The following is a 20661-nucleotide window of genomic DNA, read 5'->3' on the forward strand; positions in this document are numbered from 1 at the left end:
AAGGCGCACGAATGCCGCAGGAGGCATGAGTTCCAGCTCCTGAACAACGCGTAAAACACCCTACGGTTCGCAGGGACATGGTCTGCTCCAAATGCAATCATATAGATCTTGCGGGAATTCAGCAGTGCAGATTCTGTGTCATGAGGTGCTGCATAAGAAAGCAACTTCCCGTACGAGACCGAACTGTCGTCGAGTCCTCTGCAATGCAGAAGTCGGTTTTCGGAGGAGCACTTTGGGAGGAGATTGACCGAATCCCTCAGGATTGTCAGCTCGAGGACCGATGGTATCAGTGCTTCGCTCCGTGGTGCTCGTTGGGCCATGCTGGAATGAGTTGAAGTGACGTTGTTCAGACGAAAGCCGCTGGCTTCGCCAAAAATAACCTTATTCTCCCCCTGAATATTTCACGTGACTTTATCTTCTAGCTTATTTCAGTGTTGTCCTGCAGGCATCCTATCGTATACACTAGCATATGTTTCCCAAGTCTTTCCCTGTTAGCAGTAGCAGTTTCTTATTAGAAAATGTATATTTGAGTGAGAACAGGTTTTGAGTCACGTGATAACTCTGCTGTTTACAAATGATATCTTCGACTTCCCACGACGGGGCCGGATGGTAGTCTGGCGCACTTGAGGCTGCGGCAAGGCCGCTGAGCCCGGTGATGTTCTACCCATCGCGTTTATAATCGAAGGCAGTTTCTTAGACGAGAATAAGACATTCAAGCGTGCGTTCAGGTGAACCACTTTTTCAATGTGCATTTGCAGGTGAAACACGACGTAAGAGATCTATGAGATGCCACCAATCAAAAGTTGGAGTGGAAGTCTCTCAAAACTAGCAGTAACCATGATGTGCTGTCACTTTTCATCGATGTCTGTCACAGTGTTAGGCGAAGATCGAGGGAAATGTCCATATTTCTTGCGGAGCTAGAGAACATCACCAGAAGGAAACTCAGAGATAGAGGTGTAGCTTTCGAAGCGGAGTTAACTGCAGCAAATGAGAAACTCCATCTATTCACATCTCTTGTCTAATTTTGAACATAACGGCTTCTAGTGAGGCCCGTCGTAGAAGCCGAGTGCCCTGAATCCCCAAGCCGAACTCCTCCCAAAGTGGCCCCATGATGAATTGTACATAGCCTTACTAAACGGTATAAATGCCATTTTAAAGCGTTGAGCCTCGAGATATCGAATGTCAACCAAACGAATGGGTCTACCAGATCGATGAGAATGTCGGGGTATCAAATGCTTCTATCATCATATCTCATGAGTCGTCACACTCTAAGCCATCACTGTCTTTCAATCCACTATCAAATGCTCTCCCTGAAGTATAGAGTGTTTGTTGTGTAACATTCGGTAGAACCTCCGTAGCCCTCATCTCCCAGTCGTCCCGATGGAAAGCCCGTTCCCCTCTTCTAAACCATCACTGCCTCGACTGATGATAGAGCGTTGCATCATCGTCAAAACGAGGGTGGTTTCTCAACGGCTCTTCGAACATAAGGACCGGATCGCGCTCGACCATTCCAGTGGTGGTTGTTGTTTGCATGAATGATGACGACGCGTGTGTTGGCACATGTCTGTATGCTGTCGGCTGCTCCTCCCTGTCCTGCGACTTCGACTGTCTCTCTGGCGGGCCTTTGAAGATTCCCGATAATCGAGAGCCCATAGAGGAGATAGAGGTGGATTTGCGGTGGTGCTTGCGAGAAGGTGGTTGGCGGTATTCATTCTCGGAGGAGAAAGGATTGAGGCACTTCATTATGAGCGAGGGGATGGTGATTGCTGGAGAAAGAATACCCGCTTCGGTGGGCTTCTACTTATGGTCGGATGAGTGGTCGCTTGAAGTGAGGCAACAGGCTATAGCGTTTTCCCTGGAACCGCCGGTTGGGATACTGACCAGCTAAGTGTCTCTGTCGATCCAATGAATATAGACGACGACCGATGATGGAACAAAAATAAAGCTAAGAGACGCAATAGTGTGTATAAGAGTTGATATTTTGCCCTCTAGGCAGACACAGGTGACATATTGCTAAAAGTTTGGAGAGAACCGGCCGCATCCAATGCAAGAGAAAGCCGGCTGTATATCTATCTCGCCTGCAGAGACTTCAGAGATCACGCTTCAGGTCCAGAACCTCAGACAGCAAGCAGAAAATTCTTGATGGTGTACGAGGACTGGTTCGGAGGTGTTGACATTGCAGGACTCTGGTTTCTGAAGGGGTTTGGGATCTGGGACCCAATCGACTGATCGAAAAGGGTGCGAACTCGCCAAACTCCTTTCCGGCTGACCAAAAGCACCCATCCAACCCACCCGCAGCAAGCCACAAAAGGTTCCAGGGGTTCATCGCCCACGCCCTCAAGTCCACGTTCCCGCTTTTGGGGCGGGGTTGAAGAGCTGAGGAACAGGACCGCCTCGTTGGGGCCGAGATGTACTTTTAAACCGGATCAACAGTTACGCATCTGGGCGCCCCATGTGAGGATCACATCCTAATTGGAACGTCTCCAGATTCCCCCGAAATGAGAATTTTACCTCTCTCCGGAGATTCAGGAACAGATGGAACTGAGGAAGAAGCAAAGTTGAGCTGGAGAATTGTCTCGTCTGGAGTTGTCCGATTTTGCCCCCAAGACACACCACGTTGATCCACTGGCCAGCCTGAGTCGAATTGGCCAACAACAAGCAGCTCACAGCCGAAAGGGGGACGAAGTCCCAATTTTCGCCCTATGAAACTTGCCCGCATCTGGACCTTGATAAGAAAAGGGCTGAAATCTTGGCTGAAGGGGTGCGCAGTAATTGGCAGCTTTCAGCTTCACCAACCTGGCATGAAGACGCCTCCCTCCACTTGGGACAGCCACCATCACGAAGATCCCAGAATCTGGACCATTTCGTGCTTGAAGCTCCCAGATGTACCCCGAGCTGATCGCGCAAGCTCTCGGTGGAACCCGAGTCATGATCACGGGAGTGCAAACCGGTGGGGGGCGAGAGTCGATGAGGTGAAGTTCGCTCACCAGCCTCTGGTGCGTGAAGGGTGAAGCTTACATAGCATCGGAACTCCGAATACGACCCGTCTCATCAGTGCACCGCCAGGTACATCTCAGCTGATCGCCATAAGGTTGCAGTTCATTCCTTCCCCAATGCTGTGTTCCAGCTTCCAACGTCACTTCGCGAAGGAATCTGTAGTGAGATTGATAGCCTGAAATCTTACTCAGCAACAAGCTGAGCCCCGCCAACTCCAGCAATCACGAGATTGACGCAATTTGACGTGTTAGAAACCTGAAAATATAAATACGTGATCGTGACTTGATAGGTAGGTCGGCCAGTTGTTCCGCGGCCCTTCATTTTGACATTTATTCTGCCAAATTGTGTGTCAAGTTGTCTTGGATAGCCGAGCCTCCGACCCAGCAGTGACTTCTGATTGATGTACACCGAATGAGGTTCAATCTCGGGCTTAACCGACTCCCGGGACATAGTACGGTGATTTGGATTAGAATCTTAGGACGAGAGATAATCAAGCTACTTCCAGGCTTGTGAGCGCCTCACCTCCCCACTTTACCGCATCGCTGCAAGAGCGAAGTTCTGAACGACCCCACAATACGAGCTGTCGGCGTTCCAAAAACCCCAAAATGGAAGCAGTATTTGATATTCGAGATGACTAGAATGTAACTCTATCCCGGTTCAGGTGCGTTAGCGCCAAGGACAATAAGCACTTCTTAAGTTCTTACGAGCGCCCTCGCCTTTGCAGCCTTAAGATGATTCCAAAATATCTAAAGAACATCTTTTCAATCAAACATCTGAAGCCAAGTGAAGGATTTTGCTTGGCATGAAAGCGGTCGATTCTCCGACCTTCCCGTACTATGCTTGCAATCAGCCATGGCTGGGGAAACAGTGGGGATGTCCGAGCACTAACAGGAAATATTGGCGGCTTGCAGGGAGAATCCCCAAATACTTTAGGTCTGGAAGGGGACAACCCAAAACTTTGACACCGCCTCCACCGTTTAACTCGCATACTTGAACGTCCTCGCCATCAAATCTGATTTCGAGTCCTTCGTAAAGTCTCCCTCCTCAAGCCTCGAGGACGCTGCGGTTAATCCATACTCTGTATCAGTGCAACAGCCGGGCTTGCATAACAGAACTTCGCCTATGCAGTACGGCAACCTTGTGATTCTGGGAACCTGTGGCGGTATCTGCTTTGGGGAAAGTAGCTCTCGACATGCTTGATCTACAGTTCCACACAGCATCAACAAATTCTTTAATGATCTTCAATGCATCATTTTTGTACTTCTGTATTCCTGTTCGTCGATCAGCAGAAGAAATCGATGACGCTGAAACACCACCCCAAAGATAATCGGGGAGGGAGAGATCCATCCGTAACTGCTGCGGCCTTTCTCTGCTTCAACGCTCATGCACTCGCATGACTGTGACTCTCCGGAGTTCCCCCAGCACATGCGGAAGGATATTCGGAGAGACTTCGACAAATGGCACAAGGTTGTGCGGGAATTGCTCTTTTGCGTCACTTGAGAGTGAGGGACAGAAGGGCTCGAATCGGGCTCAAGCACAAACAAATCAATGCAAATCTACCCTGAACTCCGACCTGGCGCACTGAGTTCCCGTGGAGCTCGTGCATGGCATAGGTGACAAAGTCCAAAGACGCACATCATCGGAACGAGGGTGCAGAACAACGGCATGCAAGAATCCATAACCTTGACCGTACTCGAAACAGAAACGCAATTAATGTGTTCACCCCTTTTGTTTATTCAAACAGCACTGCACTTGAAAGACAATTCTGCTCCAACTCGAGGTATAAGTCATAACGCCAGCCAGCCATCCAGTTTGGCTTGAGAAACTCTTCGGACTTCTACGCCTGCAACGTTTCGTATCGATAGAAGGATCCAGGGTTGAAATCCCCCTAGAACATGAGATGATATCAGCACCACTTATCCCAGAATCAATAGAGTCAGCGGACTCAATTCCTGGGTAGTTGACTCTGTAAGAAGAGGAGCAGCAAGGGCCAGCTTTACTAGGCCACGTGACAGTTCAGTGATTGGAACAATGACTAAGCAATAAGAAAAGAATCCACCAGATCTCTTCGGATGTTCTTCCTTAGAGTACTTTACCTTCAAACTTCTTGGCTCGCCCCGAACCACACTAGGTCCTTCTCGAAGTCCTCCTCGGCCATCGATGTCGAGAATTGACTGAGCATGTTTGCTGAGGTACACCTGCCGGTAGTGTGCAGCACTGAAGGGAAACTTAAAAGACAGCTTTTGCAGATGAAGTCGTCCAAGGGAAGAGCGCTCGCTTTCTTCTGAACAAGAACATCACCACAACCTCGACCTCAATTGCTCTGGCGACTATCAGGCTTCCAGGGAACTAGCCGAGGCCATTTAGCGTGTCAAATATCCACGTCTTCAAACAAAAAGCAAGAAGCAGAAATCTCAATCTTGAAGCTCGTCAGAACTCGCGCCATGCTGGATTCAAATTTCATCGCAGAAGTGGTCAATTCTCGGAACATTCCTCCCTTCCTTTCCGTCACTGACTCGTGACAATTTGTCACATCTCTCTTTTCTCCATTAATTTCAAAAGCCTTTCCAATCAACCATTGATGAGAAGGCCCCTTTCTCCACCCCGATGGGTTTTCGGATGTGTTTTTCCTCAAGAAGAGCACGGCCCGAGACGAACGGCAGAATTTTCTTTGCCTCGGCACGCATCATCGCAACTCAGCTCTTCCAGTCTTGCTGCAGACGGACGGCCGTCCACACGAAAGAAGACCAATTAACCCCGTTTATATCTGTCGGCCGCTGCAGCACGCACGCTTTTTCGGACATAAGTCGCATAGGAGGCGGCGTTAGGCAAGTATTGGTCATCAAGAAGGAAAGGAAATAGTGGGATGTCGTCGTGTCTCCACTATCGTCATAGGCAATGGCCTCGCCGTATTCTCCAAACCTATATGTTGCTCGATGCGTCCACTAACAATCTAGCTACTCACCTCTTCCAGCAATACTCGATTGAGCTCTCAGCAAATCAATTGGCCTCCCGCAATCATGGTGCAGAACAAAGCGGTTATCTTCAAGTCCGTCCCCAATGGACAACCTATCCCGGGCAAAGACCTCGTCGTCGAAGCCAGCGAATTTGACCTCGAGCAATCTCCCCCCGAAGGCGGCGTGACGACTAAGAACCTCTATGCCTCCTTTGACCCCTATCAGCGCGGCAAGATGCGAAGCCCAGAAAAGAAGTCCTACTCTCCTCCCTACACAATCGGCGAACCCATCGGAAATGCAGTCATTGCCAAGATCATCAAATCCTCGAATCCGAAGCTCAATGCCGGAGACATCGTTGTGGGCGCTTTGCGATTTGAAGAATATTCGGTGTTGACGAAGGAGACGGCAGATTTATTGAGGAAGATTGAGAATCCGTACAACCTCGATTTGAAGGCATTTTTGGGAGCTTTGGGCATGCCTGGCCTAACTGCATACTCGTCATACTATGATATTGGGCAACCGAAAAAGGGCGAGACGATCTTCATCTCTGCTGCTTCCGGTGCTGTGGGAGCATTGGTTGGACAATTGGCAAAACATGACGGACTGAAAGTCATTGGCTCTGTTGGTTCAGATGAAAAGCTTGACTATATCATGAAGGACTTGAACTTCGATGGAGGATTCAACTACAAGAAGGAGAAGCCAATTGATGCTCTGAAGCGCCTCGCACCAAACGGAATCGATATCTACTACGAAAATGTGGGTGGAGAGCAGCTGGAGGCGGCCCTGGATCGCCTGAACACATTCGGCAGGATTGTTGCTTGTGGAATGGTTTCAGAATACAGCACGCCGGAGACGGAGAGACATGGGATCAAGAACCTTATGCAAATTATAGCGAAGAGGTTAACGATCCGGGGATTTATCGTTGGGGACGAGAATATGGGCCCGAAGTACAGGAAGGCTCGTGATGAGAATATTGCAAAGTGGCTTCACGAGGGCACGTTCAAGGAGAAGATGAGCGTTACTGAAGGTATTGACAATGCTCCTGAGGGTTTTGTGGGTATGCTTCAAGGCAAGAACTTTGGCAAGGCTGTCTTGAAGATTGCAGATTCGGAAGTAAGTGTAGCCCGTTTGAAATGTCTTCTTTCCTGTGCTAACAAGCTCGATAGTAAGTTTTCTAGGTGGGAAGCTATTGCGTTGTTATACCAGTTATTAGACTTCACTTCATCTGATGAATGAACGGCCAATTTACAAAATTTCAGTTGCCTCACTGTCTCGCTCTGATTCGTAAAGTGAGGATATCATAAGCTTATTACCGATATCAAAACATATCTCACAGCCCAGTCACTGATGGAGAAGTGTGAGATATCATAGACAAGTACGCCATGCAATGCAAAATAAGTCACAGCCTGTACAATGGTATCACCACCCATCCACCCCTTTCAACCTCAGCCGCATCCCATTTATTGGCTTTGCCGTAATCGCACCACCAGCAATAGGCACCTCATCCTTGTCCGCCATCTCCATTTCGAACGTGCCCACAAGCACAGCTATCAATACCCTCAACTCGCTCCTAGCAAATTTCTCTCCAATGCAACTCCTAGGGCCATGCAGAAATGTCAGATTGCTATAGTTGCTCCTCACACCACCAGTGTTATTCGCCTTCCCGGTGCTGGGGTCGATCCAGCGCTCAGGCACGAACTCTGCTGCTTGGTCTCCCCATAGAAGAGGCGAGCGGTTGATTGCCCACGGCGAGACGTAGAATTTTGTGCCTTTAGGGATTTGTTGGGTGAGGATTGCGGTTTCTCGGATGGCAACGCGCATGGTGATGGGGACGGTTGGGTAGAGACGGAGGATTTCGTGGCACACTGCGGTGAGGTAGGGGAGGGACTCGAGCACGGCGGCAATATCGATATTTGAGTTGGAAGTGGTTGAAGGAGAGGGGAGGTTACTTCGAATTTCGTCTCGGAGGCGAGTTTGGACATCAGGGTGTTTGGCGAGGAGGTGCAATCCCCATGTCAAGGCTGCGGAGGTTGTTTCGTGACTGGATATCTCAATCAGATTTGCAATTTGGGGAGCATTGGAGAACTGTTTACCCGGCTGCTAGAAACGTCAAAATTTCGTCCACGAGCATCTCATCGGAAAAGTTATTTGATTTGATCAAGAGAGAGAGGATATCAAGCGGCTGCTCCTTCGACGTTTTTGCTAGGTCTGTCTTATCTCGAAGAAGCTGCCGACATATCCTTCTCAGCGAGGCAGTATTTTCGTCCAATCTTTGGTTGAGTTTCCATGGGAGCGCAGCAAGCACACTTCGAGGAAGCAGCGTCGCCGCTGCGAAGTAAAGGCCCTTCTCATAGCTCGGCTCAAGGATTTCTTGGTAGTTGTCGATCAGCTCATCTTCAGCGCTATATAGCGAGTTGAATTGTCGACCAAGACCCGCAACGCCAATAATGTCCATCGTTACTTTGTTTGACCATTGACTGATGTCCAACACTCCTTCAATATGCTTTGGCCGATGGCTGAAGCTTTCATCTGTAGGCGAGGGATTCTCATACAGTTCTGCTGATAGTCGACCAACCAGATCACCGGCCTTAGACCAGAAGACCGGGACTAGGTCTCGGATGTGACCGAAGCTGAACGCTGGAATTAGGTGCTTTCGTTGGAACTTATGATTGTCTCCCTCAGCGACGATCAAGCCATCACCAAGCACGTTCCGGATTATGTTGCGGATTTCAGAGGGCTTCTCAAAATCGTAGTTTTTGTGGACTAGAACCTCGGCGAGTGTCGATGGGTGTGATAATAGAATGTCCTGGCTGTTCATGAGGCCAGGAACTATGATGAGGCCATCATTCGGTATCTCGTTCATGAATTTGATGAAAGTGTCTCCCCCCGGTCTCCTAAATGTTATAGTTGGGTATCCGATAAGGGGAATGACACCCGACTAGTTGCTTTGAGTCAATACGATGGTGTAGCTGGCTGTGGAAGACTCCTTACCGTTACTGCTGGAATGTCCCTCAATGGGCTCCCCCATCTTGGGTATATGAAAGCTTCCCAGACCCCCCACAAGACAAACACAAGAGCGGTAATTATAAGGAAGGATTTAGTAAGCCTTGCCTCTTGCAAGAAAAAATCAGGAAAGAGTATCACGTTGAACAAGCAAAGCGATGCCGACGTCAAGACCAATCTCAACGGAATCGGCACCGTCATGTCGAAGCGAAACATGGGAGGCGACAAGAGTTCCGACATGATTGCAGCTCTCTCGTAGATTTAATAAAAGAACAATAAAACCTCGCAACCAGAGAGCCTCGGGGTCACTGGGGCATACGCATGATTTAAAAGAGTGAGCTGGGTTGTGTGGTCTCTTTGACGCCTGGCTCATCGTATCGTGTTCTCGCGTTCCGTTTCATCCTTGTCAGGGCTTCCTTGAAACCCTTCCTCGACGGCAATTCCTTGCGAAGCTAGGCCGCGTTGGGAATCGCGATGCGACTTTTGTACTGTAGGTCAGAGATCTGGTTGGCATGGACTGTTCGGATCGCGGGGTTCGGACTGTGGGGTTATAGTTTCCATTGTATTGAGTGCTTCCTGAACAATGCTGCTGAGAGCAGGTGATCAGATCGCTCAGCGTGCACGGCAGATTTATTAGCAGGAGTTCATGCCTTTTTATTAATTATTGGTTTGCCATATTTTGATGGCTGGTGATGGAGGTGGAACATTCTGAAAGGTGTACTCAGTGCTCCCTAATTCCCAGGAAAGGGGAAGTCCAGGGTCACGTGACTATGGTTCAACTATGAGATCCCAGCCTTGATATGTCTTGGCTCACTGTCAAACACGCAGATGCGGAATGTTGCCAGCCTTTTCTCACTATTAGGTGTTTCTTGCATACTCCAATGTACTGTAATCTTCCTGACAACCCAGAAGTTCCGGCTTTGAAAGGCGGTAGAGAAACTGAACCTCTCTATAACCTCTTCTATCATAGCCTCGAGTGCCTTGAGAGAACCTGTCAAATTAAGGAGGTGGAATATATTGGTGATAGGAAAAGAACCCTACAATTTGATTCAGTCGCTGACAGTTTTAGGTGGTTTTGTCTGAAACACGGAACAATCAAATTCAACGCAGGCTTCATGCTTTCTACGATTCAAGGAGCTCCCAGCAGAGATTCGACTCATCATATGGGAACACAACATTCCTGTCCCAAGAGCCATACTCATCTGTGCCGATACGATAGTAGTCTCCTACCAATGCAAACACAAGCCAGATCCACATCATGGGCACGTCTACGTACACAAAACACGGGTACCTATAATTCTCCAAGCTTGCGTTGACTCTTGCAGTGTTGGATTAAAGCACCACGAGCTCATATGGGCTTCAAGTCCAGCGCCATATCGGAAAGACCTCCCTGAGGGTGCCAAGAGAATACGCAGCTTGCTTCGAACTCCCTTCCATTATCACACCCTTTTAGTTCCAAGAAACTAATTTACGTTGAATTGGCTCGAGATGCGTTTATCCTCGAGCGTCCTTTCAGCTCGAGTATATTCAAGACTAGTACGCCCAAGAACGTTTTGGATCGCATCCGCTACTTCGCCGACCCGCTTGATTATCTGGGAAGGAATGGACTAGATTTGGCGAAATGGTTGCTTGAGACGTTCAAAGACGTGTTAAGTGCTATGGAAGGAGTGGCTATTTGGAGGGATGTTCCCGTGGACAGGGGAGAATGGGAAAGGGCGGCTATCGAGCTGTCTAGGAGGCGGAATAGTAAGGGAAGAAATGCCTGAAGGCTAGGCTATTCAAATCTATGGCAGGACTTACGGAGGCATTGTCCCAGAATACGTTTTGGGGGTCTCAAAGCCGAGGCATGGGACTAGGGGCTTGAGGGACTTGGGTAGGATCAGCTTCATTCTACGGGAAGCAGAGCTACAATGGAGCTCCAATTTCTCAATGTCCCAGGATATTCGGGACACCAATCAAGTCGAAGGCAGTCGAGATATCTCAGAGTATCAAGTAACAAAAGCAACGTTGCAATACCCAGAAAATCGAAATGTTCCAGAGTCTCCAGCATCAAGTCCATCAATGTTCCCCAAGAGTTGAGAACAACATCAAATCCAAGAGGTACGTCCAAATGTTCCAGGTCGCCAAGAACATTAACGTCTTCTCCTATTCAGTTCCATCTTCATCGAAATGCCCCTGAACTCCTTTCCTTGGAAGCGCTCAAAGCACAACGCAGCATGGTTGTCTCCTTGTGTAGAACTCTCAAATATAATGAAGTATCCGGTCTGGTCGGCGCGGATATACTTCGGAGAAAAGTAAGCGTTCTCTATCATGGTCTTCATATGATGGAGATTGCCGTATCGGAACGGATTGTTGGACAAGGGGATGAAAATAAAAGCGCTATCGGCCAGCTGCCCTCGGATCGGCTCAGACTCGATCATCATATCCGCACGAGGACCTCTGGGGCCATCAATGAAGGGGTCTTCACTGTCGTGCAACCTAAGAGATGGAGCACCTGTAGAGCTTGATGGGAGTGTGGTATCGGAAGCCTTACGCTTAAGAGTAAACGAGAGAGGAGGCCGAGCCGCAGTCGGGGATGAAGCAATTGACATCTGGTCAGAATCTGGGTGGGGACGAGACGGTAGGGGAGGAGACGTCGCAGTAAATCCTTTATTTTGAGTGGCGAAATCATGAGGGCTTGGGGGACCGACGCCTCTTGCAGCTCTCAACATCTAATATCCATTTAGCAAAGCAAATTTGGATCTAGCTAAGTAATATTTACCTCCAGTTGTCTGAATGCATGGCCCCAGTTTCTCCGCTTCTCCAGCTTGGGTGTAATTTCACGGTGCAGTTGGTCCAGCCTAGAAAATCCTCGAGTCAGCATTTCCTATCTCAAAGTGTCCTGGGAGCAAGCTCAACAATAGGAACTCTCTCAGGATGTCGCGAGAATACATGTGATGAAGTAGAAGTATCTCACAATATGGGGAAAGGAGGGACCTTGGGTTGTGCTTACTTCTCCTGTTTGTCCTTCTCCAGCTTTCTCATGTCATTCTTGAACTTGGTCTCTGCTTTTGTGATCGTTGCATCCCGCTTCTTCTTGGCTTCCTCGAAATTCAGACTATACTCAGCGAGTGTGGTAGATTTGCGAACTTGTCCTTTGGGATCATTCTCAAAAGTCAAGTAATTGTCTCGAAGAATCTGCTCAAGCTCCCCCTCGGTCGGGCTGGCGGTGATGGCTCTATCGCCAGTTGAACGTCCTTGATCGCGTCGAACAGTTTCTTCGGATGGATGACCCATAGTACTGGCCATATGTGGGACATCCTGCGACGAGCGCTCGCCATGGTCATACTGGGGATGGTAATGATCATAATGGCGGCCAGGTGGTTCTGGTGCTGTAGAGCGGCGGAACTTCTCATCATGCTCTCGAAGGCGATTGAGCAAATCGACTTTCACGCCTGACTTAGGAAGACCACGCTCAGCACATTTCTTCTTTAATGCCGAGACAGTGAGATCGCTCCACTGGGTATCCATTGTTCCGTTGCGGCGTAATACTTTGGTTGGTGGAGTTGTGGTCAAGGGAGATCGAGACGAGGCTATTATTCGACGAGGGATGGAACATGTAAATTTATTTTGAAAGGTGAATCTGTTTTGACTTGACCCCGACGCACTGAACAATGAAATGGAATGTTTGAACTTCATTGAGGACAACGCATCGACCCCGATTCCATCACCTTCGGGGTATCGTTTAGTTGTTCGCTACCACTTCAAAATTTGAGACTCGAACCTTTGTTTGAATCTAAATGGATAGGTTACTTTTAAGTAAAAGTCATAGAATATTAGATTTAAATGTAGTGAAATCCCCCTGGGCTTAAAGAAGGGTTACTATTTTCGAAGTGTTGCAAGGGAAGTAGACGAATTTCACAACGCTTCGATTGCGATTGCCATAAATATAGCCTTGGTTGTCTATCTTCCAATGTCTCGACATCACCGTGTATAACGAGATCCATTCTGGGAGAAGCAGTTCTCTCAACCACCGAAGTCTATTTGTCCTCCATGCTTCTTCCACTTGACTAGTCTGATTTCGATGACCACATCAACAAAAGCAATTCAACTGTGTAGGAATCTCCCTCAACCTCGAAAAAATCGCACCTTGCCTTCTTGAAAGCCTTGGACGTTGCATCGGGAGAAATCCAGCGTTTACGTGAAGTACTGCCCTTAAGTAAGAACTGCTAGTCGGGTGTTATCAACTTTGAATGGAGTTCAATGTGCTAGTTGACTCGAGACATTGTCCACCTCCATATCCTGACCCTCCACCTGACTCTATAGGAACTTCTTAACTATATTGTTCACAATAATGAGAGCTTACTTCCTCTCAGAAACAAGAGCCATTGCTCCCGACTTTTCTCCCCACAGGTTATTTCGAGTTGCTTCGTGTGGAAATTAAACTCAGCATCGCTCATGGTGATACGAGCCCATCGCTTCAAGCCGTATTCTTCTTCGATGTGCTATCGCTGTTTCACGCCGTCTAGGTCATTGCTCCAATCAAGGTCTGAACATTGCGTTGGTGGTTTTGCTTGTCATCATCGACGAGGCGACGGACGAGGCCGAACTTGTTACCGGCGACGCTCAATCTGCGATTCGCACATTCCGCCTTGAGCTCGTACACTTTCTTCTTATTGTAGTCCATGGTGCGGGCGTTGGAAAAAAGGTCGAAGTTGTGTTCGGTCAACTAGGGAGAGGAAGGGTGGAAGAGATTTGAAATTGAAGTAGGCGAGATATTTCGCAAGCTACATTTGACTTGGTGAATGTGTTGAACTCTGAAAAGACGGATCTCGATTTCAGCGGGCTTCTTCAATATACTGACTTTCATGTGCTGGAACCTTAAATGCTGATTGATGAGCATGAGGTTTCCTTACCTTAGATTGCAGGAAAGGCACATTACAAAGGGCTCGAAACGATGACCACTTGATCCTCTCAAGGCACAATCAAAATAGCGGCAAGCTAATTGAAGCAAGAGAATTTTATTGCAGGATTGTCTCACTGCTCAATGTACCAACCAGCCCAGTCCTCCCATTGCAGCCTCACCACAAGAAGTACAATCTTGATCCTATCACCTATGCATGCCAAATCCTCTTAATGGCTTCTGTAACACCAACATCGTTGGTCTCAAATTCATACAATCCAACACCAACTGTAACTGTAGCCAATCTCAATCCCCACCAGAATAACATCCTTGTCTTCGGCAATCGCTTCGTGGGGATGTAGTCGATGACGATAGACTCGAAACCGATATGTGAATGGATGAGAATTGTAGCACAGAGAATAGCATCCATGGTAGGATTCAATGATCCTGCGGCAAATGGGGCGATCGTGAGAGGGATGAGGCCGGCAGAGACAAGACGCTCAAATGTCCAGTGGTACGAGCCATGTGATGGGTTCGCAGGTGGTACGGGTGCTGGGTCGTTTGCTATATAATCATCAGTGAAGTTCTGAAGTTCAGTGGCGGATGGATATACCAGTCCCGTCAATCACCTCTGCATCAGATGTTAGCTCTCAAGATAGTAGTTGGGATTGGAGCTTCAGCTTACGGGGAAGAGGAGGAAGGATTGCTCGTCTCCCACAGGCATGGAAAGCAGCAACTCGAACTGCGCCTGGCAGAGCGTCCTTTACAAGAGCATTCCGTACAACTGGTCTCAATAGAACGGATGCTGCGGGCTTGGTGTTGGTGGGGAAGCTCGAGGAGAGCTTTGTCGAGAAGGTCCGCTTCGAAGTAGCTGCGAAACAGGTCTGGCGAAGCATTGCTGGTCGAACAATTGAAGCCATCTTCAAATCCTGCGATCCGCCGAGGCACAATGGATAAGAGGTGTTGATGTTCTGATTTCGAATGTCGTACACACTCCCGGAACAACTCCCTCGGCAAGACTCGCGCTTACCCAAAACCATCGGAACTGCTCTGATTGGCTGGCGAAAAGAGCTTCGCAAATCTGATGAACAACTTCAAATCCCGGCATTCCACGACCTCAATCCAAGAACTCCCTCCATCACCGTCACTCACATCCCCATGGCATCCCGGCGGTTAGCTCTCAACCTTACTCAAGGATTGCGCAACCGCGCTGCCCTCAATGCCGTCGCCCCATTGAAGAGGGGCTTTGCCACGCCTGTCGTGAAAAATGGCGTGAAGACGGAATCCACAACTCTGTCCAACGGACTCACGGTAGGCATGGGAATCCGGAGAGATGGAAGTTTCTAACGTTATCAGATTGCTACGGAGCACTCACCATGGGCACAGACGTCGACTGTCGGGGTGTGGATTGATGCTGGATCTCGAGCGGAAACGGACAGGACCAATGGCACAGCTCACTTCCTGGAACATCTTGCCTTCAAGGTATGACTCAATTGGCTCAAATATGGTAGACGAAGGCATTGATGATGGCTTTAGGGTACCAGCAACCGAACACAACAGCAATTGGAGCTCGAAATCGAGAACATGGGCGGTCATCTGAACGCCTACACATCCGTATGTTTGGATCAGCCGGAAAGAGGGACAGAAGCTAACATCGTCCGCAGCGTGAGAACACAGTATACTATGCCAAGGCCTTCAACGCAGATGTACCCGCTACTGTCAACATCCTTTCCGATATCCTGCAAAACTCCAAGCTCGAGCCCCAAGCAATCGAGCGAGAGCGAGACGTTATATTGAGAGAATCAGAAGAGGTGGACAAGCAACTGGAGGAAGTCGTATTCGACCACCTACATGCAACAGCTTTCCAAGGACAACCTTTGGGCCGTACAATTCTAGGCCCGGCCGAAAACATCCAAAGCATTCAGCGAGACGATTTGGTCAACTACATCAAGACAAACTACACAGCTGATCGTATGGTCCTAGTTGGTGCTGGAGGTGTTCCTCACGCTCAACTCGTCGAGCTTGCTGAGAAGCACTTCTCGGGTCTAGCTACGGAGTCTTACACCAGTGATGCCGCTGCTTACGCCGCTGCCCAGAAGAGAAAGCCGGACTTCATCGGCTCTGAGGTCAGAATCCGTGACGATACTATCCCAACTGCCAACATTGCCATTGCCGTGGAAGGCGTTAGCTGGAAGGACGATGATTACTTCACTGCTTTGGTTACACAAGCAATTGTTGGAAACTGGGATAAGGCAATGGGCAATGCTCCTCACATGGGCAGCAAGCTTAGTGGCTTCGTCCACAAGAATGACTTGGCCAACAGCTTCATGAGCTTTTCAACAAGTTACAGTGATACTGGGTAAGTGTTTCTACTCCCTCTTTTGAGAGTTTATAAACTTAAAACTGCAGTCTCTGGGGTATCTACCTTGTCACCGACCAGCTTACCCGTATCGATGATCTTGTTCACTTCACACTTCGCGAATGGTCCCGGTTATCATACAACGTAACCGAGGCCGAGGTCGAGCGCGCCAAGGCTCAACTCAAGGCATCAATCCTCCTCTCCCTCGACGGTACCACGGCTGTGGCAGAAGATATCGGACGACAAATCATCACAACCGGTCGCCGCATGGGCCCAGAAGAGATCGAGCGTGTCATTGGTGCTATCACGGAGAAGGACGTTATGAGCTTTGCTCAAAGGAAGTTGTGGGATCAAGACGTGGCTGTCAGCGCCGTGGGAAGTATTGAAGGTCTCCTCGATTACAATAGAATCCGCAACGACATGTCGAGAAATGCATAAGCGGGGTAGACACGGGCAGAAATACTGGGGGTTGTTAGAGTGTATAGTGCGAGATAGCGCAGCTTGTTGTTTGTACACATAGGTTCCATAAGATGATTCCATCCCCTTGCATGACGCTGATGTTTGTTCTATAACCTGGGGAGTACAAGATACTGACAATATTACCGACGGAAGTCCCGTCACCTGATTGTAGCGTTGTCTTCTTCGGTTTCTGTTTTGTTGCTTGGCCTTTTAATTTTGGGCTTAAAACACCTCGAGTCTGTTGAGCATTTATAAGAAATTACCGTCTTGGCCAAGGGATTCGAATAAGGAGCAATGTCGAAGTTGACCTCAGACATCCGGTGAACAAGAAGTTCCTGGCGGAGAGGCGGTCGTGAATATTCCCCGCGAAGCCGGACATTTTTCAGGATTGATCAATCTCGGAAAAGCATTAAACCCAAGAGCTAAGCCCAATCGAGATAATCCCTCTCCACGTTTTCAAAGTATTGGCGAGCCAATAGAAATTCGAACTGGGCTTTGCAATGGTTTCCGGAGCCTCGTCTGCAGGTTAGCGGTTGAAATTCTTGAGAGTGACTGTTTGACAAGGATCAGAATCCTTCTGCTCCTCGCTCCCTGCGGGGTGTTCATTGGCCCCTTTATATAAGCGAACCAGCAACATGGCCCCCAATTATCAAGAGGAAGCATGCGCCCAGAGGCGCAGGCCCATGAGGAGCTACCCGTGCGTGGGATCTTGGCTTCCAAATCCTCAATTGCATTAGTCTGCATCATGATGATCACGCATCTGTGGAAGCCTTGCTGTGATCGACTGCCGCATTTCTCCTTCTGGATTGTGGAACGAGTTTCCGAGTCCCGAGCTGCTATCGTGACTGGTCAGTGGAGAAGCTGAGCCATGCCGCGGGGGGGCGGAAAGCCCTATTTCGTCCTCAAGCAGCAACAGCGAGCTCGGCAACAACCCCCTCTTTCCGTGAAGGATCGTTCCTCCCATTGGCTCCAAATGCTCAAGGCTCTGCCTTGTTTAGAAGTTATGAGATAACTGGAGGTTGAGCCAATTGGAGGGGTTGGGTTCACCCGAAAACTGCGCCATCCTGGTAATCGAAATTCCTTTTCTCGATGATAGCCTGTTAGAGGATGTTAGACTAGACCTCGTGTTTGGGAACAGTCGAGTTACATTCGAGAACGAGGTGGGGACAGTGCTCTAGGTCCCTAATCTTAAATACTAGGTGCCTTTCGCCGCACTCCCGCTCTTTCGTTTTCCCCTCTTGCTCTTCCACTTCGAGGCTCGGCACCAAGCGCTGTCCATTTTCAGCCTGATTCCACAAAAGTTTTGAACTCTTTTAATTGTCTAATAAGATGTCTCTCCATCTTCGCCTCATTGCAGTTCTTGCAATCGTCTCTTCTCAAATTCAGTATGGTCAGGCTTTACTTAATAACTGCTTCGATGTCACAGGCGCCCAAAACTTCGACCGTTTCGCATGCCAACCGAACGCAGCACAAAGTGCTTGTTGCTACGCCGGGGATCTGTGTTATAGCAGTGGACTTTGCGCTCCTGGTCCGACGACAAAAACGGGCTACACGCCCTTCTACGTGGATGGCTGCACTAATTCCTCGTTCTCCGCTCCTGCTTGCGTCCCAAACTGTGTTAAAAGCGAGTTATACCTTTCTTCTAGCCCCTTGAAGACATCTAGTTTGTAAAAAGCTAACGGGAAATAAACAAAGGTACCGGAAACGGTCTCCAAACGTGTCAGAGCCTTGGTCCCAATCATTTCTGCTGCTACGGCCTCAATGGCTGCAATTGTTCAGATCCATCTGCGGTCTTCACCCTGAACTTAGGAACGGTTGTTACGACCATAGATCCCTCCGCAACTTACACAGCTAGCGTCAGCAGTTCAACCAGCAGCTCGCTAGCTACCACGACATCCTCATCTTCCCCAACGGGAACGTCCGCGACCACTACCCCCAGCCCAGCACCAACCCACGGTGTCGCCATCGGGGTTGGAGTTGGTGTTGGCATCGTAGGCGTAGCTGCGTTCGCGGGACTAGGCTACTTTTTCTTCCGTCGTCGACAATCGAAATCGAAGGCCTCGGAGTTGTCAGCCGGGCCAGGTTCTCAACCTCCGCCGTTTCAGGAATACTATAACCCGCCAGGGGGGCAGAAGCCGCAAGGAGGATACCAACAGCAAGAATACCCGCAAACGCCGATGACCGAGTTACCGGAGGGTAGACATTACCAGCCTGTGGGAGAGTTGCCGGGTCATGGGAATTACTGAGCGTATCGTTGTTTGGCGTTGTTTGCTAAACGGAGCCAGAAACATAGAGGAAGAGATGGACACCTTTAGAAACGTCGACCGAATTGAATACGATTCTTGTGGGAAGGGAGGATTTGAGGCTTAGGAGCTTCGCGTCGGCCGTCACTGATTAGAAGTCCGAGAGAAGGAAACGCAAAGAGGAAAGCGAAGGAAGGCCGAGAGAGAGCGTCGAAAGACATCAGGGTCTTGGCGGAGACATTGTGCATTAGTGGCGGAAGCTTCGAAATAAGCTTTCTTGGCACGTTGAGGGGCGAGGGAGGGCGTATAATTTGATATACCCTCTCCACCCGCTGCATTAAGCTAACTAATAGATTAATCGTGATTTCTTTGAGATCCCTATAGCGACTTTCGGGGCACGCATAGCTATTCTATAGCGTATATAATTTACTACTGAAATTTAGCACATGCCTTACTAAGTTCTGGCGTATTATGCCCCTTTATCTCATCGCGGGGTTAGGCTCAGTGAGAATTTACCGGGGATCTGGGATATACTTTTTGCGTGGTGACTTAGCGAAAGGTATGCTAGAATCTGGTGAGGCAGCCCTATAATTTAGTGAAACGTGCGCTGGATGCGCGGTAACTTAGCGGGAGGCATGCTAGAATCTGGCGAGGCTACCTTATAATTTAGTCAAGTGTGCGCTGGAGGCCTGGAAGGCCGTGTGCTAGGTGGCGCTGTTTTCGTTGGCTTGATTAGTGCGGCATTGAGCAAGGGTAGATCAAATTCAAAGATAACAGAGCAGGGTGTATCAAATTATACGTCGCGAGGAGGGAGATTGCAAGGGCGTCAAGCACCCCCATTCTATGGTCCCATCCTGATTAAGAATCAACCCTAAAGACTTTTAAACCCCATTTACGTTTTTCTATTAATATTTTCCATACCGTGGCTCCAGAAAGTATTCAGAGTAGCGATTTGCTTCAATTGCCTTTTAGTGAAGGGTCCACTCGCATTCGCTTGCTTTCGAATCCCAGTTCAAAACGTCTCTCGATTTTTAAAAGAAATGGCTTTGAAAGGACTTTCGGAATCGGTCAGATATTACAGTAAGTCATCAAGGGAGCAGGGCGAAAGTGTTGAGGGCTTTAAAATAAGAACGTAGTAAGAACGTTTGAGTGAAGAGATGGTAGGTTATCCTGAGAACTGTGGTGCTGTGGTTTGTAAGATGCTGAGTATAAAAACATAATCAAAAGGTTTTGGCAATTGAGAGATTCGTGCAAGGGTCTTGAGAAACTCGCACTAGATGAATGGGTTCTAGAAGGGAGGAATGAGTGGTGGGAAGCAGTACTCAAGAGGGATGGGTTGATTGTTAATGTTTGGGGTATTGTGTCCAAGTAACTTGTAAAGTCTTTTCTTGCTCTGAAGTACAAACAACAACTGGGAAGTCTCCTTAGCCAAGTTTGCAAACAGATTTCCTTTTGCCTCTTTTGACTATTTGGTGGTTTCAAATTATGTTGGATCGTGCGTAGCTGAAAACCTTGGCACAAGGGTGCGGAAACGAGATGCAAAACTCAAATTGCACGTGCAAAAGGGACGAAGGAGGTCTAGTTGAAGAATATAGAGACGGCACGAGCGCAGGAGTTGGGTGGCGCTTGAGCAAACTATTGCCGCAGAGAGGGGCTGCCTGCCTGTGGGTGGAAGGGCAAGGATTCCTGTCTGAATATTGTTCTTTCAGCTAATATTAGACTTACCAGGAACCTCAAAGCCTCGGTATATGCGCAACCTTC

General features: G+C 48.7%; 6 protein-coding genes across 6 annotated transcripts; 3 read left to right on the top strand and 3 right to left on the bottom strand.

Annotated features, from left to right (window-relative positions):
- Positions 1-6017: 6017 nt before the first annotated feature.
- On the top strand, positions 6018-7123 carry K444DRAFT_628662 (NAD(P)-binding protein; the record flags this gene model as incomplete). The annotated part of the gene is made up of 2 exons (XM_024882942.1): positions 6018-7067; positions 7121-7123. The coding sequence occupies 2 exons, from the start codon at positions 6018-6020 to the stop codon at positions 7121-7123; spliced, it is 1053 nt and encodes a 350-aa protein (XP_024738549.1).
- A 250-nt stretch (positions 7124-7373) lies between these two features.
- K444DRAFT_526138 (putative P450 monooxygenase) lies at positions 7374-9158 on the bottom strand (the record flags this gene model as incomplete). The annotated part of the gene is made up of 3 exons (XM_024874518.1): positions 7374-7995; positions 8048-8892; positions 8946-9158. The coding sequence occupies 3 exons, from the start codon at positions 9156-9158 to the stop codon at positions 7374-7376; spliced, it is 1680 nt and encodes a 559-aa protein (XP_024738550.1).
- Positions 9159-10609: 1451 nt separating this feature from the next.
- K444DRAFT_720033 (uncharacterized protein) lies at positions 10610-12467 on the bottom strand (the record flags this gene model as incomplete). The annotated part of the gene is made up of 3 exons (XM_024888473.1): positions 10610-11668; positions 11719-11797; positions 11950-12467. The coding sequence occupies 3 exons, from the start codon at positions 12465-12467 to the stop codon at positions 11090-11092; spliced, it is 1176 nt and encodes a 391-aa protein (XP_024738551.1). The 3' UTR covers positions 10610-11089.
- A 1583-nt stretch (positions 12468-14050) lies between these two features.
- Positions 14051-14735, bottom strand: K444DRAFT_628665 (CybS-domain-containing protein; the record flags this gene model as incomplete). The annotated part of the gene is made up of 3 exons (XM_024882943.1): positions 14051-14403; positions 14453-14470; positions 14525-14735. The coding sequence occupies 3 exons, from the start codon at positions 14733-14735 to the stop codon at positions 14051-14053; spliced, it is 582 nt and encodes a 193-aa protein (XP_024738552.1).
- A 216-nt stretch (positions 14736-14951) lies between these two features.
- Positions 14952-16789, top strand: K444DRAFT_662671 (mitochondrial processing peptidase beta subunit mitochondrial precursor). The gene is made up of 5 exons (XM_024886729.1): positions 14952-15150; positions 15196-15321; positions 15376-15453; positions 15504-16198; positions 16249-16789. Exons 1-5 carry the CDS (start codon positions 14998-15000, stop codon positions 16634-16636), a joined length of 1440 nt encoding a protein of 479 aa, XP_024738553.1. The 5' UTR covers positions 14952-14997; the 3' UTR covers positions 16637-16789.
- A 1004-nt stretch (positions 16790-17793) lies between these two features.
- K444DRAFT_611890 (uncharacterized protein) lies at positions 17794-19378 on the top strand. Its single transcript, XM_024880028.1, has 2 exons — positions 17794-18281; positions 18353-19378. The coding sequence occupies exons 1-2, from the start codon at positions 17987-17989 to the stop codon at positions 18901-18903; spliced, it is 846 nt and encodes a 281-aa protein (XP_024738554.1). The 5' UTR covers positions 17794-17986; the 3' UTR covers positions 18904-19378.
- Positions 19379-20661: the final 1283 nt, after the last annotated feature.

The sequence above is a fragment of the Hyaloscypha bicolor genome (genome assembly GCF_002865645.1).
Source record: "Hyaloscypha bicolor E unplaced genomic scaffold K444scaffold_56, whole genome shotgun sequence".
Classification (NCBI taxonomy): Eukaryota; Fungi; Ascomycota; class Leotiomycetes; order Helotiales; family Hyaloscyphaceae; genus Hyaloscypha; species Hyaloscypha bicolor.

Coding starts and splice junctions, on each gene's coding strand:
- K444DRAFT_662671 (XM_024886729.1), top strand. CDS start 14,998: ATGGCATCCCGGCGGTTAGCTCTCAACCTTACTCAAGGATTGCGCAAC. Junction 15,454..15,503: donor ATCTGAACGCCTACACATCC/GTATGTTTGGAT, acceptor CATCGTCCGCAG/CGTGAGAACACAGTATACTA. Junction 16,199..16,248: donor ACAAGTTACAGTGATACTGG/GTAAGTGTTTCT, acceptor TTAAAACTGCAG/TCTCTGGGGTATCTACCTTG.
- K444DRAFT_611890 (XM_024880028.1), top strand. CDS start 17,987: ATGTCTCTCCATCTTCGCCTCATTGCAGTTCTTGCAATCGTCTCTTCT. Junction 18,282..18,352: donor CGTCCCAAACTGTGTTAAAA/GCGAGTTATACC, acceptor AAATAAACAAAG/GTACCGGAAACGGTCTCCAA.